At 38.2% G+C, this 14,245-nt stretch overlaps 1 protein-coding gene across 2 annotated transcripts in view; it reads left to right on the top strand.

Annotated features, from left to right (window-relative positions):
• The window catches only part of DIP2B (disco interacting protein 2 homolog B), a 229,973-nt gene that overhangs the window by 171,952 nt on the left and 43,776 nt on the right, over window positions 1–14,245 (top strand). For both annotated transcript variants that reach the window (XM_054719079.1, XM_008140671.3), the window contains 11 exons: window positions 586–677; window positions 2,614–2,724; window positions 4,245–4,368; window positions 4,957–5,066; window positions 5,879–5,981; window positions 6,727–6,791; window positions 8,942–9,035; window positions 9,515–9,634; window positions 11,060–11,174; window positions 11,694–11,833; window positions 12,475–12,611. In XM_054719079.1, the coding sequence (XP_054575054.1) occupies window positions 586–677; window positions 2,614–2,724; window positions 4,245–4,368; window positions 4,957–5,066; window positions 5,879–5,981; window positions 6,727–6,791; window positions 8,942–9,035; window positions 9,515–9,634; window positions 11,060–11,174; window positions 11,694–11,833; window positions 12,475–12,611 (1,211 nt within the window). The remainder of the gene's footprint in view (window positions 1–585; window positions 678–2,613; window positions 2,725–4,244; window positions 4,369–4,956; window positions 5,067–5,878; window positions 5,982–6,726; window positions 6,792–8,941; window positions 9,036–9,514; window positions 9,635–11,059; window positions 11,175–11,693; window positions 11,834–12,474; window positions 12,612–14,245) is intronic.

Below are 14,245 nucleotides of genomic sequence, written 5' to 3'. Positions count from 1 at the left end.
CTGATGTGTCATTTGGAAGGGGCCATTGTCTTATTATATGTGCTTAGGGACTGAATGCTCTTGATGAGGTAGGCCTGTGGTTGTCTGTCTGTCTGTCTGTCTCTCTCTCTCTCTCTCTCTCTCTCTCTCTCTCTCTCTTTCTCTCTCTTGAGAGAATGTTTATTAAAGCTGGAAACGGTGAAACAAGGAAGTGCTTAGGGTAGAAGAAGCAACTGGAGAGAGCGTAGGTGGGGCTGCTTTGGCTTTCTAGAAATGCTATGGGAAAGTGAGCCATGCGGGGACTCACTGGAAAGTAAGAGTCACATTGACAGAAGAGAGCTTGACAGAAGAGAACCAAGGGTGGGGCTACTGTCAGCTCACTGGAAAGTCAGAAAAAAGGGGGCCTTGGAGAGAGGTTCAGGCGGTTAGCCCGGAATGAGCTGCCACCACCTATTGCTTCCCTGGTTGCAAGTCTCGTGGAGACCCTGAGAGTTTAGGGGATGTCTCTCTGAGAGGGAAGAAAGGCGTGGGCGTGCTAGGGGTAGGGGTGGTGGCAGGGGGTGTACCTGTGGTTTTCTATATGACTGTTTTCTTTTCTTTTTCCAGGAAAGTTGTGGAGCAGAAGTTTAAAGTTGGCCTATACACTGCTTAATAAACTGGGGACCAAAAATGAACCTGTATTAAAACCTGCAGACAGGGTAATTTTAATTTGTTTTTTGGTTTTAGGGAGGTGAAGTTTTATTGCTTTTGAACATTTGCATTCTGGATTTTTAATATACAACAGCATAATTTATATAACTTCTTCTTAGGAAATGAAAATGGTTTGTTGCCAACCCAGGTTGGCCCAATGCCAGGCAATATTTCTTACATTCATCAATTGAAGGAAATTCACATGTCCCTTTCTGTAGCTGATAATCAGTAAACTCTTCGGGAGCTAATAAAAAGTAGGGAAACCTAAGTCTTTCTGGAAGTAAATATCTCGATATAAGTTGACTCTGGTTTTTTTTTTCTCTTTCAAAAATATCCCATCGCCCTGACCGGGTGGGTCAGTTGGAGCATCAACCCATCCACCAAAAAAAAAAAAAAAGGTTGTGGGTTCTGTTCCCAGTCAGGGTACATATCTAGGTTGCAGTTCAATCCTGGGTTGGGGAACATATGGGAGGCAGCCAGTCAATGTTTCTATTTCTCTCCCCCTTCTGCTCTCTCTAAAAATCAATAAAAAAAAAAAACAAAAAAACACCAAAAACATATCCTTGGGTGAGGATTATAAAAAGTCACATAAAAATTTTAAAACAATTTTCTGTGGTTTTATTTGGAAAGGAAGGGAGACTCGTTGCTACTTCTAAGAAGAAGCAAATAGGCATCGTTTAATTTCTTCTTTAATTGAAGGTGACATGAATCTTTTTTAATTTTTGAAGGTTTTTTCCTATTAATTTGTAAATATGATTACTTCTTAAAATCAAACATTACTTTTCAGTTGGAATTTGTAGAATGAAACACCAGCTATGCAACAGACTTGCTTTTAGGAGACTCATGATTATAGAATCTCCTAAACTAGCCTTTTAAAAATATTTTTGCATTGTGGCAAAGAACACCTAAAGGATGGCTTCTACTTACAAATGTGGCATATGAGTGTTTCCTAGTCCTCACTGAACCCTCAGGAGGTACTTCTCTTTTCCCGACAGCAGAGGCACTTGTGTGCAGGAAGAAAATGGGCTACTTAAATGTCTTGTGGAGTTTGTATTTTTTTAGAACTCTTGAAGGTCTGAATTGAAATTTATTAAAAAATTTTTAATTTAAAAAAAGAATTGAACTTACCTTGAGAGTGAGTTTAGATAATTTGAAAGCAAAAGAAGGAAAAACAAGAGTCAAGTGCCATAATTAAGTTTCAAATGTTAATGTATAAATATCTGAGCCAAGTAACAAAACTCCAGAATGATAGTGACTTCTGTGTTTTTTCATTCCTTGAGTAGTAGGAAGAGTCGGTTATCCCTGTGATGTATTAGAGGTGAGATCACAGGTTTGAACGCATTACAGAAGTTTTACTGTTTATCTTTTGTAAATGAATGAACTTTATATCCATAATGGTTTCTGCCAATATTGCTTATACCTATTACCAAATGCCTTTCATGCTAGAATACTTGCATTGTTGGCTCAGTGAGTAAGAATTAATGCAATGAATTTGTCAAAGAGTAAGAGCTTCAATGCTTATAGCTCTCTGTGAGAGATGTGAGGCTTATTCTTTAATATGCTGGTCTCTAAATCGTTACACTTATTTTATTGCTTTAGCTTTGCACTAAAGTAAATTGGCTTAGTTTTCACAAGTAATTAACTTACTACTTAAGATGAGTTGTTTATTGCTAAATCACCAATAGAATTAAGTGAAAAATCTTAGGATGATGATAAATTGCAATATAGTTCCCAAAATGTGTCTAGTATAATCATAGGAATGACAGAGGTCTTTTTAGATTTGTGCATCCTTCTCAATAACTTAATTTCCTTTAGGCTATTAATTAGTTTTATTTATTGTGTTCATGAAGATGTTTTATATTTAAATGTATATCTTACAGAGTGACATTGAAAGCCTTAGTCTGTTTTTATTCCTCTGTTATTCAATGTCATTATGCATTTTAGGTAGCCCTGGTTTACCCCAACAATGATCCAGTCATGTTTATGGTGGCTTTTTATGGGTGTCTCCTGGCGGAAGTGATTCCAGTGCCTATAGAGGTACCTCTTACCAGAAAGGTAACGTTGCTAAATTTAAAAAGAATATAGCCTGTGTGACATGGCGGTCATTGGGTTCTTGGATCCATTGACTTGGTCATGACATTAGAAACATCTGCTTTCTTAAGTACTAAGTTTCACTTTTTAAAAACATGAAAGTTGTATAAAAATTATTAATATTTATAACTTTCATGCAAATAACATGTTTTTACCTAAGATAGAATATTTATAGTATTATATAGTATTGTATATCACTTAAAAATTATGGGGACATACTTGACTTTTCAACAATTACCACCCTTGCTTCAGAGACTGTAATCCACATTTATCCACATTTACAGTAGGTAAGACCTTTTGTAAAGGGATTTGGTTTAATTGTATCATGTGACCTAGGATTTCCATGAAGTTGAAGGGTGGTGCAATGATGGCATGTTGCTACTCTATGGCACAGGACTTTACATTAATAACAAATCAGCCCTCCTAAAATGAAGCATATGTGGCAAATTTCCAAGTTTAACCAAATGATTTTTTCACGAGCTGTTTAACCTAACCTTAATTTTCTCGTGTTGTTTATTATTGAGAGTTGATGATCAAGACAAATATGGTGGAGAGTGTGGATTTACAAGAAAAAGATTATTTTCTTAAAGGAATAAAAAACAAATTGGTAACATCTCTAAAACTCTGGTTGATGGGATATAGTATATTTAGATTGTTCAGGAAGTCATAGGATTATTCTTATACTAAGTTGACAGTGTTTGTGTGATTTCATAATGATACTTTAAGATGACATTTTAATGAAAATCTTTATATTATATCTACCTCTTTTAAAATATAATAACAAGTATATGGATTTTGGTATAGCTATTCGTTCATTTTCATTGTAAATTTGGACATTTGATGTTCATTTACATTATTTATTTTGTTCTAACCTGACTTGCTTTGCTCTTGGATTTGGGGGTGTGACTAGGTCAAGACAACTTAACCGTGTTAGCATTTATTTAATTGCTTGAATTTAATCTAAAAGAGGAGCATAGCCGAAACCGGTTTGGCTCAGTGGATGGAGCGTCGGCCTGCGGACTGAGGGGTCCCAGGTTCGATTCCCGTCAAGGGCATGTACCTTGGTTGCGGGCACATCTCCAGTGGGGGGTGTGCAGGAGGCAGCTGATCGATGTTTCTCTCTCATCGATGTTTCTAGCTCTCTATCCCTCTTCCTTCCTCTCTGTAAAAAATCAATAAAATATATTTTAAAAAATAATAATAAAAGAGGAGCATAGTTGACCTTTGAATAAAATGGTCACATTTGGCTGGTAGAATTCATTAGCAATGTCAGATTCATAAAATATTTTATTTGCCTTCAGGAAATCATTGTATGTTTCAAACTATTTGGAAGAACATATTGTCACTAGATTTTTGAGTTGCCAGATATCAGTGGGGCTCCATGAATGTTATCACACAAGTGCCAGAGCATTACTAAGTGTTAGGTTTTGGGTATGAGTGTGCTCACGTTCACTCCTCTACTGTGCTCACTATCTTCTCCACAGGATGCTGGAGGGCAGCAGATTGGCTTCTTGCTAGGAAGCTGTGGTATTGCCTTAGCTCTTACCAGTGAAGTTTGTCTAAAGGGGCTGCCAAAAACACAGAATGGAGAGATTGTACAGTTTAAAGGTTAGTAATATTTGTATCTGAATTATCAGTTAAAGCCGAGTGCTTTAATTAGTGTTTTAATTTAATAATAGCTAAATTTATTTTCTTATTCTCACAGTCTTATGAAGTAGGTACCATTATTATCCCCATTTTACAGGTGAGGAAACTGAGACACAGAGAGGTTAAGTAACTTGCCCAAAGTCACAGCTAATAAATGGCAGAGCAGCGATTTGAACCCAAATCTGATTCCACAGCCCACACCCTTAACCTTTATGCTGATGGTTGGAAAAAGCTACCACTCTGTTCATTAAAGCTAAATGCTACATGTAGAGACAGAGGATAGACCACTAACCTCAGTGGACTTCCACTGCCAAATGGACCTCCCAGTTGTTGAGGTAATGTCAAGGCCTGGAATGAGCATGTGGAACAATTGTACTTTTGAAAGAAGGTATAAATGTTTACTGATGTGTCACTAAAAACTAATAAACATATTTTACTGATTATAAAATGACCTTGATTTGGTCTCTTGATGTTTAAAACGACCAATTCAGTGTGAATTCCTTCCTTTATGGCTTAGGCAATTCAGTTTTTATTTGGGGTTTGATTTAGGTTGGCCCCGGCTCAAATGGGTTGTAACAGATTCCAAGTACCTTTCAAAGCCTCCTAAAGACTGGCAGCCCCACATCTCACCTGCCGGCAGTGAGCCAGCGTACATCGAGGTAAGTCCTGCGATTGGAACATACATTCTGGCTTTTCCTTTGGCTTCACATGCTATATTACAAACTTAAACTAACTTTTTTGCAGTTTTAATATTAGGAGATCCTCCTACTTCGTTAGATTTCCATCTTTTGGCTTGTAAAATGTCTTATGGTGGCTTTCTATTCTAATTATTTTTAACGTAAATACACATTCAAGAGAAAGACAGCAAAGAAATTGATCCTTGCCATGTAAGAAAGTTACAAAAGACTTGGAGAAGTACAGAGTTTTAAGAAATGATTTCCTGGCAAAGAAACAGGCAGATACATTTTTCTGTTGCTGGCGGAGAGGGGACTCGGGTGCAAGAGACTGGAGAAATGAGGAGGGGAAATAGCTGGAGCATTGAGGTAAAAGCACAATTATAGTTAATTGATTTGTAGGAGTGAATAGGCCATTTCTAGGTCTCCCCCTCCCAAACAGAGCACCTTTAGCTCTGCAGGACTGTTCTTGCCCTGTACTTGGTACTGTGCTTCTGTTAATGCAGCTCAAGTCCCTTGTTTGTTTTAGCTCCTTTAACAGCCACTTCACACTAGTGACTAATTAAACTTTTAAGGATTTTTCACACATACTTTTCTTGAGCTTTGCCATTTCCAATCCTATCTTTGTGTGATTAGAGTTTGAGGCCCAAGGGCACAGCCTCAAATGTTCATATGAAGCATGTTAAATTCAGCCCATTATCATGGCTTTATCCTTTTGTTTTAGGATTCTAGTCCTGTCATTTGAAATAACATTTTGTGTTTCTTATGTTTTGTTTCTTTGTGTTTTTGTTTTCTAGTATAAAACAAGCAAAGAAGGGAGTGTAATGGGAGTTACGGTGTCCCGCCTTGCAATGTTGTCTCACTGCCAAGCTCTGTCCCAGGCCTGCAATTATTCTGAAGGTCAGACTTCATCCCATGACTGCCCTCATTGTGAGCTTCAGATCCATGTGGTGTGACTAGGAGCAGGGTGCTCAGTGATTGGATTCCAGTTAATGACCAAGTTCAGAGTGAAATGTTTTAAGACACATTCTTGGCTTGCTTTGGCTTTCTTCTTTTTCACAAATATGCTGCAATTTAAAGGAACTAAAATTCTGGGCAAACCAAATATGTGAACTATGATTTCTAGAGCACAGAAATAGAAAACTAATTAAAACCACCTGTTTATTATTAGCTGCAGAATGTCAGGTATCTCCATCTTCCCAAGTGTATAGAGTTGCTATCAGCAGTACATTTAGAGTCAAATTCAGCTACCAAAAAGCACAAATCAGAACACAAAAGTGTATTCTGTAGGATACTTAGAAGTATATGTGTGTGTATATAGGTATAATATATAGATATATGTACCAACATTTTCTCTCTCTGGGAATTCTAATTTTTACATGTTTGTGAAACTTTCAAAGTTCCTTATATAATTAGGAAAAGAGGATTACCTCTCAGAAGATAGTATCTAAGTCATAAGGAGTTTGGAACTCATTGTCTCTTCCATGGCCATGTAATCAAAAGACTCTGAGAGCTTTTAGTGATCTCTGTAGAAGTACCAAACCAGCTGTTCAATAGAGGCAAGTAACATGATTTTGCTATGTACCACTAAAGATGATTTCCTTTGTCTCCCCCCCGCCCCGCCACCCCATTTTTTCTATTTCAGGAGAAACAGTAGTAAATGTTTTAGACTTTAAGAAGGATGCTGGGCTGTGGCATGGCATGTTTGCGGTAAGCTACTCAGAATTAAGGCCTTTAGTGTAAATCTTATGATTCAGATCAGTATGCATGCTGTGTAATCAGAGAATCTCACAGTGCTTGTTTGAAATTTTAGTCCCCAAAAGATCAATAATATTTTCCAGAGGGATTTTATTTTACAATACGAAAGGTTATTGTTTTTAAAGGGAGAATATACTTCTGTCTGTTTTTTCTTCATTGTGTGGTTGGGCATACTCCTCACGTAATAGTTAATGGGAGAATTTAGGATCTATAATTTTTAAGACATCTGCTATGATGGCTCAAAGCCTAAAAGATTCTAAAAATGACTGTATTTATGATTTTATAAGTATGTTTGAGATTATGTAAGTATATTTAGAACTTGGCAACTGTTGGTAATAACTAACTTTCCAGTTGGACAAAATGTACTGAATGACTGCATGCTACAATTAAAGAATAGAGTGGGCTGCTTTCCATAAGAGAGGAACAGGTAATGTGCTATGGGAGTTGGGGAAAGGTGAATTCCTCCCAGCTCTGGCACAAAGGCTGTATTTATGGAAGAGGTAACAGTTGAGTCGGGCTTTGAAAAATGGCTAAGATTTAGCCACATAGAGATATTTTTGTGGTGGAGGTAGAGAGAGGGGATGTTTCAAGTGGGAAAAGCTACCGTATGTAGCATGGTGATTAGGAAGGGAGAGAAAAGAGGTACAAGATCCTAGAGTTGAAAAGGAACTCAGAGTATCTTGTTCAACTTCCTTACATACTGCAGGAGTCTGAAAAAGAAGAGAAAATGAAGCATGGGGGAGGGGATCCCTTTTCACTCAGGACCCCTCAAATTAGTAAGAGCCTATTCCTTGAGTGTACATACTTCCTAGCTCTTTTCAGAAGCCCTTCCCATTGTTTTTAACTTACTGATTTGAGAGAGAGAGAAACACCAGTTTGTTGTTCCACTTACTTATGCATTCATTGGTCGCTTCTTCTTTGTGCCCTGACGAGAGATCAGACCCACAAACTTGGTGTCTTGGGACGATGCTCTAACCAACTGAGCTACCCGGCCAGGGTGCTATTTTGTTTTTTATCAGAGGTTAAGAAACCCTTGTGAGGAGTTAGAGGGACAAAGTGTGAAAAATTAGTTATAAACACCATTCTTTCTCTGAAATCCAAAAGTTTGTCACCATACCCTAGAAACTTTGGGGAGGGAGGAAAAAGAAGTTAACAATGGTGTCTTGGTTTCTTTGGGCCACTTACGTGTTGAGAAAAATGGCCAGCCTAAATACCAAGACTTAGTTATTCTGCTGGGCTGGGTCTTTTGGGGACAGGAGGTCCTGGGTATATTCATTTGTTTGGGTGACAGGAAACCAAATTGCATGACCCTCTCAGCTCACTCAGCTTTATCTACTCAAATACCTAACAGGTGTGGGCAGGACCCTCTCTAAGTAACAGGGAAACTTTGATAGATTGTTTTGTAACCCAGCCCTTTGTGGTACGTGGCAAGTGCCAGCATGATGAAAGCACTTAGTGGGTGGGAGGGCAGTTTGGCAACATCTGTTAAATTTTAGAAGCAGATATCCTGTGACCCAACAATACCACTGTTCTGTACCTACCCTAGAGAAACACTTGTACATATACTCAGGGAAGTGAAAATATGTCCCTTGGAACATTGTTTGTAACAGCAAAACAATAGTTAATAATAGGGAAATGGCTAAATAAATTGTGGTGTATTCATACTATGGAATACTATGCAGCAGTTGGAAAAGAATTGTGTAGATCTCATATTGATGTGCGTAGATTTAGCTCTGAAACAATTTAAGTGAAAAAAAGTACATTGTAGATATATGTCTAGTATGATGCCTTTTATGTTAACAATACTTTCTGTTTCCATGGGGACAACTATATATGTAAGTACATAGAAAAAGAACTGGAAGGATACATGCCAGATTCATAATAGTGATTATCTCTAAGGAGGAGAGGGACCAGGGTTAAGGGTAGATAGCAAATTAGGCTTCAACCTTAAAGTTAATATTTCTTTTTTTTTTTTTTTCAAAGAGCGTGTATTTGAGTATATATTACATGTGGTTAAAATTGTTAACAGAATATCAGTTCAGTTTTAAAAAGCTATATGTGTATTTCGGATTGATTATTTTTTATCTTCCTTTGCTTTTCAGAATGTAATGAATAAGATGCATACAATTAGTGTACCCTACTCTGTTATGAAGACTTGCCCTCTCTCTTGGGTCCAGAGAGTACATGCCCACAAAGGTAGCTACACACAACATCTAAGCTTTAATTATGTGACTGTTTGAACTAAGATTTCAGGGATTTTCAAGTCACCCTTCTAGAGACATAGTTCTATGCCTTGGTGGCTTGACAAATGTTAGAGTTCAATTACTAAGCTTACGTGTGTTGTCATTTTCATCTCTTATGACATCCTTTCTTAAGAATTGAGATGAATTTGCCTGAATTTGAGCCCTGAATCAGATTTATTGAGTACTTTGGTGTTCATAACTTCCTTGGCAAAGATATGTGGCCTGCCTACAGGTCACAGTGAGCAAACAGTTTGTGTTCAGTTAATCACTGCTGCCTCAGAGCACCGGGCATACATTCTTTGAAACCTTTTTTATTTTCTCTAAGTGAAAATCATGATCCCTAAAATAACTAAAAGTTTTTATGATAGTATATTAAATATCTACCTAATTTAGCATGTATGTGTGTGTTAACTATCCCTTTTGAATTTGTAGCCAAGGTAGCTTTAGTAAAATGTCGAGACTTGCACTGGGCTATGATGGCACATCGGGACCAACGAGATGTGAGCTTGAGTTCCCTCCGGATGTTAATTGTGACAGATGGAGCAAATCCCTGTGAGTACTTCTAGAGTGTAGGTTGGGGACTATTCATTTCTTAACGTTTGATATAATTTGATATAATTCATATGCCATAAAAGTCACCCATTTAAAGTGTGCAGCTTAATAGTTTCAGTGTATTCACAGAGTGTGCAGCCATCACCATGATCTCAGTTTAGACCATCATCACCCCCAAAAGATACCTCATACCCATTAGTACTCACTCCTTATTTCTCCTCCACTGTCCCCTACTACTCAGCAACTTCTACTCTGTCCCTATAGTTACCTATTCTGGACATTTTATATAAAGGCAATTATACTATATTGCTCTTTTGTAACAGGCTTCTTTCACTTAACCATAATGTTTTCAAGGTTCATCCACATTGTAGTATGTGTTCATACTCCACTTCTTTTTATTGCCATATAATAATTCCATTGTATAGATATACCACATTTTATCTGTTCATCATTTGATGGATGGGTAAAAATATTTTTTTAAATATATTTTTTATTAATTTCAGAGAGGAAGGGAGAGGGAGAGAGAGAAACATTAATGATGAGAGAGAATCATTGATCAGCTACCTCCTGCACGCCCCCTACTAAGGATCGAGCCTGCAACCCCGTGCATGTACCCTGACCAGGAATCAAACTGTGACCCCCTGGTTCATGGGTTGATGCTCAACCACTGAGCCACACCGACTAGGCGGTTCCATATGCTTTTAAATCCACTTTCTCTTGCTCACTTATTTATACCCTTTTTCTATCATGTAACTAAAAGGAATGATAAGAAAATGACTTGATGTAACCAAGTGACTGCACTCTATGTAAATTCCCCCTAGCAGCAAATCAAGTTTGCAAAAGCTTTTAGAGATCCCCCATGTCACCTGCTTTCCCCCACAAACACAACATCCTGAGCTCCCACACAGTAGAACCAGGTAAAATGTTAGATACTATGTTCTTTGTCATACTGGATTTTTGTCAGTAGTCACATTAATCATCCTGTATAATAAAACACAGACATGGGATTGACCTCAATAAGAAACAAGTCAGAGCATATCATGTAGAAGAGGGTGGAACTAAGCCAGAGTGTTAGTTCTGCACTGGCTAACATAGTTATCCAGGATGCGTTGCTCAGTTCCAGACTGGCCACAGTGCTCTCTGCATTTCTGCTATTGATTGGGAAGCTCGTTAGGAGCAGCTTTATTACAAGTTGTAGCTTTAAATTGTGTCAGTGATCTTTTATGGTCTGGATAAACATTCATTTGTCCTTGATATGTATCAGCCATTTCACAGGCACAGTAAAATGTTTGTATGGAATTAATGGTGTACAGTAAGAGTTCTCATGAGAAAAAAATGTATTGGCTTTCCACTCTTTACCAGTTTCCTACAGTAGTGAAAATCACAATGTCAGCTTTCAAGTTGATCTGTTCCATCTCCTTACAGGGTCTGTGTCGTCCTGCGATGCCTTCCTGAGTCTGTTCCAGAGCCACGGACTGAAACCTGAGGCCATCTGTCCGTGCGCTACTTCTGCTGAAGCCATGACTGTCGCAATCCGCAGGTATCGTTCAGGACACCGGTGCTCTTAATGTACATTACAGCTTTGATCAGATGTGCGGAATTTACCAGCCAGTGACAAGGGCATTAGCTAATTTTCTGCTTCATGAGTCTAAGAGTGAAAATGACTTTGCAAAGCAGTCTGAAGCATCTCATTTATTCTTCCCATTCTTGCACTAAGTATAACTGGTAAACTGAAAATTTAATTATTCTCATCTCATTTTTTTGAATTAGTTCTTTTTCTGTGTTGTTTTGCTCTTCAGAATCCTCAGTTAATATCTTAGCCTAGAAATAGGCTATTCTTGATTGGGGCATAAGTGTGCAAAGTACATTCATAGTATACACAAGACCAGTATATTCTTAACATCTGATTAAATGTACTTTTTCCACCTGAATGAAAATTGACCATGCTTTGAAAAAGAGAGTGTGTGTGTGTTAGCTGGAGGAAATTTGCTTTCCTACATACTCATATTTTTCTCCATTATTTCGTTTGCCAAATTTGATGAGTTTATTTTGTTTTCAGGCCTGGAGTTCCAGGGGCCCCTTTGCCGGGAAGAGCCATTCTCTCAATGAATGGATTGAGCTATGGGGTAATACGGGTCAATACTGAAGATAAAAATTCAGCACTAACAGTCCAGGATGTGGGACATGTCATGCCTGGTGGTGAGTTCTCAGGAGTATCATTTGCTTTTTCACAAAGATTATTAGAGATAGTAGAGGCTGATAAAATACGGGATCCAAAACCAGGAACTCAAAATTTAGTCACTTAGTTTCTCAAAGCCTTTCTAACAGTTAAGTAATTCTGATTATACTTACCTTCCAGCAGTGTCCTGTGATTTAATTGTGGGTGCTGATTACAGTTGTTCACATGGAAAGCGAAGTCTGAGTGGTATTAAAGTTGGTTTTCACCGTAATTGCCAAGCCATGGGACTGGCAGGAAGAACACACTGCTTCCATGAGTGTTTGAGTTAGATCTGCCTGGGGGGGGGATTAATTTACGTTTCTTTGGACTTCACAGTCATTTTTAATGTCACCTTCTTTAAAAGCTTCAGTCTGCATCCGTTATATGTTTTGATGCTGTTGTTGTTTTGCTGAATTTAAAAAAAGTATTTGTCTCTCATCAAAGTAGATGATATTTAAAGATGGAAATTTCAAATATACTATGTAGTTTCAGGTCTGTTTTTAACATTTTTCTTTGGTTATTCTTCCTTAATGCCACTCACTAAATACAAGACTTTCCTGGGTTCACAAGGATGAAGGTTTTCCAGGATCTCTGCTTCTTGACTGTGTTTTCTGTGCACTAGGGATGATGTGCATCGTGAGACCTGATGGACCTCCCCAGCTCTGCAGAACTGACGAAATTGGAGAGATCTGTGTCAGCTCCAGAACAGGAGGCATGATGTACTTTGGGCTTGCTGGTGTGACCAAAAATACCTTTGAGGTACATGATATTAAACTGTTGCCAGGAAAATGTTTGGTGAGGGTGTCACTAGGGCAGATGACTTGGTTCATGGGAAATAGCATAATATAGTGGGTTGAAAGTATGTGCTCTAGAGCTGGACTGCCCTAGTTCGAATCCTAACTCTGCCACTCACTAGCTGATTTTAGGTGAGTTGCTTAACCTCTTTGTGTCCCAATTTCTTTATATTTAAAATGAGTAATCGTAGTAACTACGTCATAGGATTGTTGTGAGAACTAAGTGAGTTAATGTTTATAAAGTGCTTAGAGCAGCACCTGGCACACAGGAAGTGCTACTGTTAAATTAGTAAGTTAATAAATAAGAGGCCTTACAAAAATTCCTTTGGTGAATATGCCATGGTTTGAACTTTATAAGCCCAAATATTTAATTTTAACAGTATATAGTGAGAATCCATCTCTTAAGTGTAGACTCAAGTGAACTGAGCTCATGAAGACAGATGTAAACCAGAATGCCAGGTTGCTAAGAAAAATGAAGACCTGTTCTGTCACAGGGGCAGATTGCTCCTGTCATTCAAACTTTCCGTGAGACAAGTATTTATTGAGCACCTTCTATGTGCCTGGCACCATTCTAGAGGTTTGGGGTACATCAGGGGAACAACCAGAGCTCTCAGATAGCTCATATTCCAGCGTAACTACCACATTGCTTTCCTGCAGGCAGTTCTGCATGTGAAATCAAATTGTAATGAAAATGTGCCTGGTGAGCCTGGAAATCAGAACAGGCATAATTAATTGTCTATATTTTATCATTGGGATTAACCTACCTCCGGGTACCTTTTAGGGAACAGAGAACTCAGTTTATGGGCCAGGTCCCTTTCATACTAAACAGGGCTTATATGACCACAACCTATTTCAGTTCTTCAAGCTTCCTTTTTTTATAATTTAGACTACTGGTTCTCAATATGGCAGGGCACATCTATCTACCATCCCATTTGAAAATCAGTGCATATAGTTAAGTAGTGATAGATGTAGCTGGTGGGAGAGTGGTATCTATGTAAATGGTGTGGTATTGGAAAAACTTTAGAATTCCTGAGCTCACCATCATTTCTATTTACACGGCCTAAAATGGTATAATATAAATTATTAAATGTCTGTCAGTTATTACCGTCATCGTCATTGTTACTGCTATATTCTTGCCCAGCCGTCAAAAGTTAAGACCAAGTCACCTTGATAGGAGTAGACCTTCATAAACTCTTTAGGTGACTAATTACCTCTGCTGAGTATATATACATGTCACTAATTTAAATCTTACCTTATTCCTTTTATTTTAAAAGTGCTTGGACTACATATATTTCTTTTTTTGTTGTTAGTCCTCACCTGAGGATATTTTTTCCCATTGATTTTTAGAGAGAGTGGAAGGAAGGATAGAGGGAGGGAGGGAGGGAAAAAGAGAGAGCGAGACATCGATGTGAGAGACACATCAATTGGTTGCCTCCTGAACATACCTGGGGAACATAGCTGGAGATTGGACTTGCAACCCAGGCATGTGTCCTTGGTGGGAAATTGAACCCGTGACCCTTTGGTGCATGGGCCAATGCTCTAACCACTGAGAAACACTGGCCAGGGCTACATATATTTTGAATACCTGAATTTTTCTGT

This window comes from Eptesicus fuscus, chromosome 7 (assembly GCF_027574615.1).
Source record: "Eptesicus fuscus isolate TK198812 chromosome 7, DD_ASM_mEF_20220401, whole genome shotgun sequence".
NCBI lineage: Eukaryota > Metazoa > Chordata > Mammalia > Chiroptera > Vespertilionidae > Eptesicus > Eptesicus fuscus.
The sequence above is the reverse complement of the archived record's forward strand: the minus strand, read 5'-3'. Positions and strand labels throughout refer to the sequence as shown.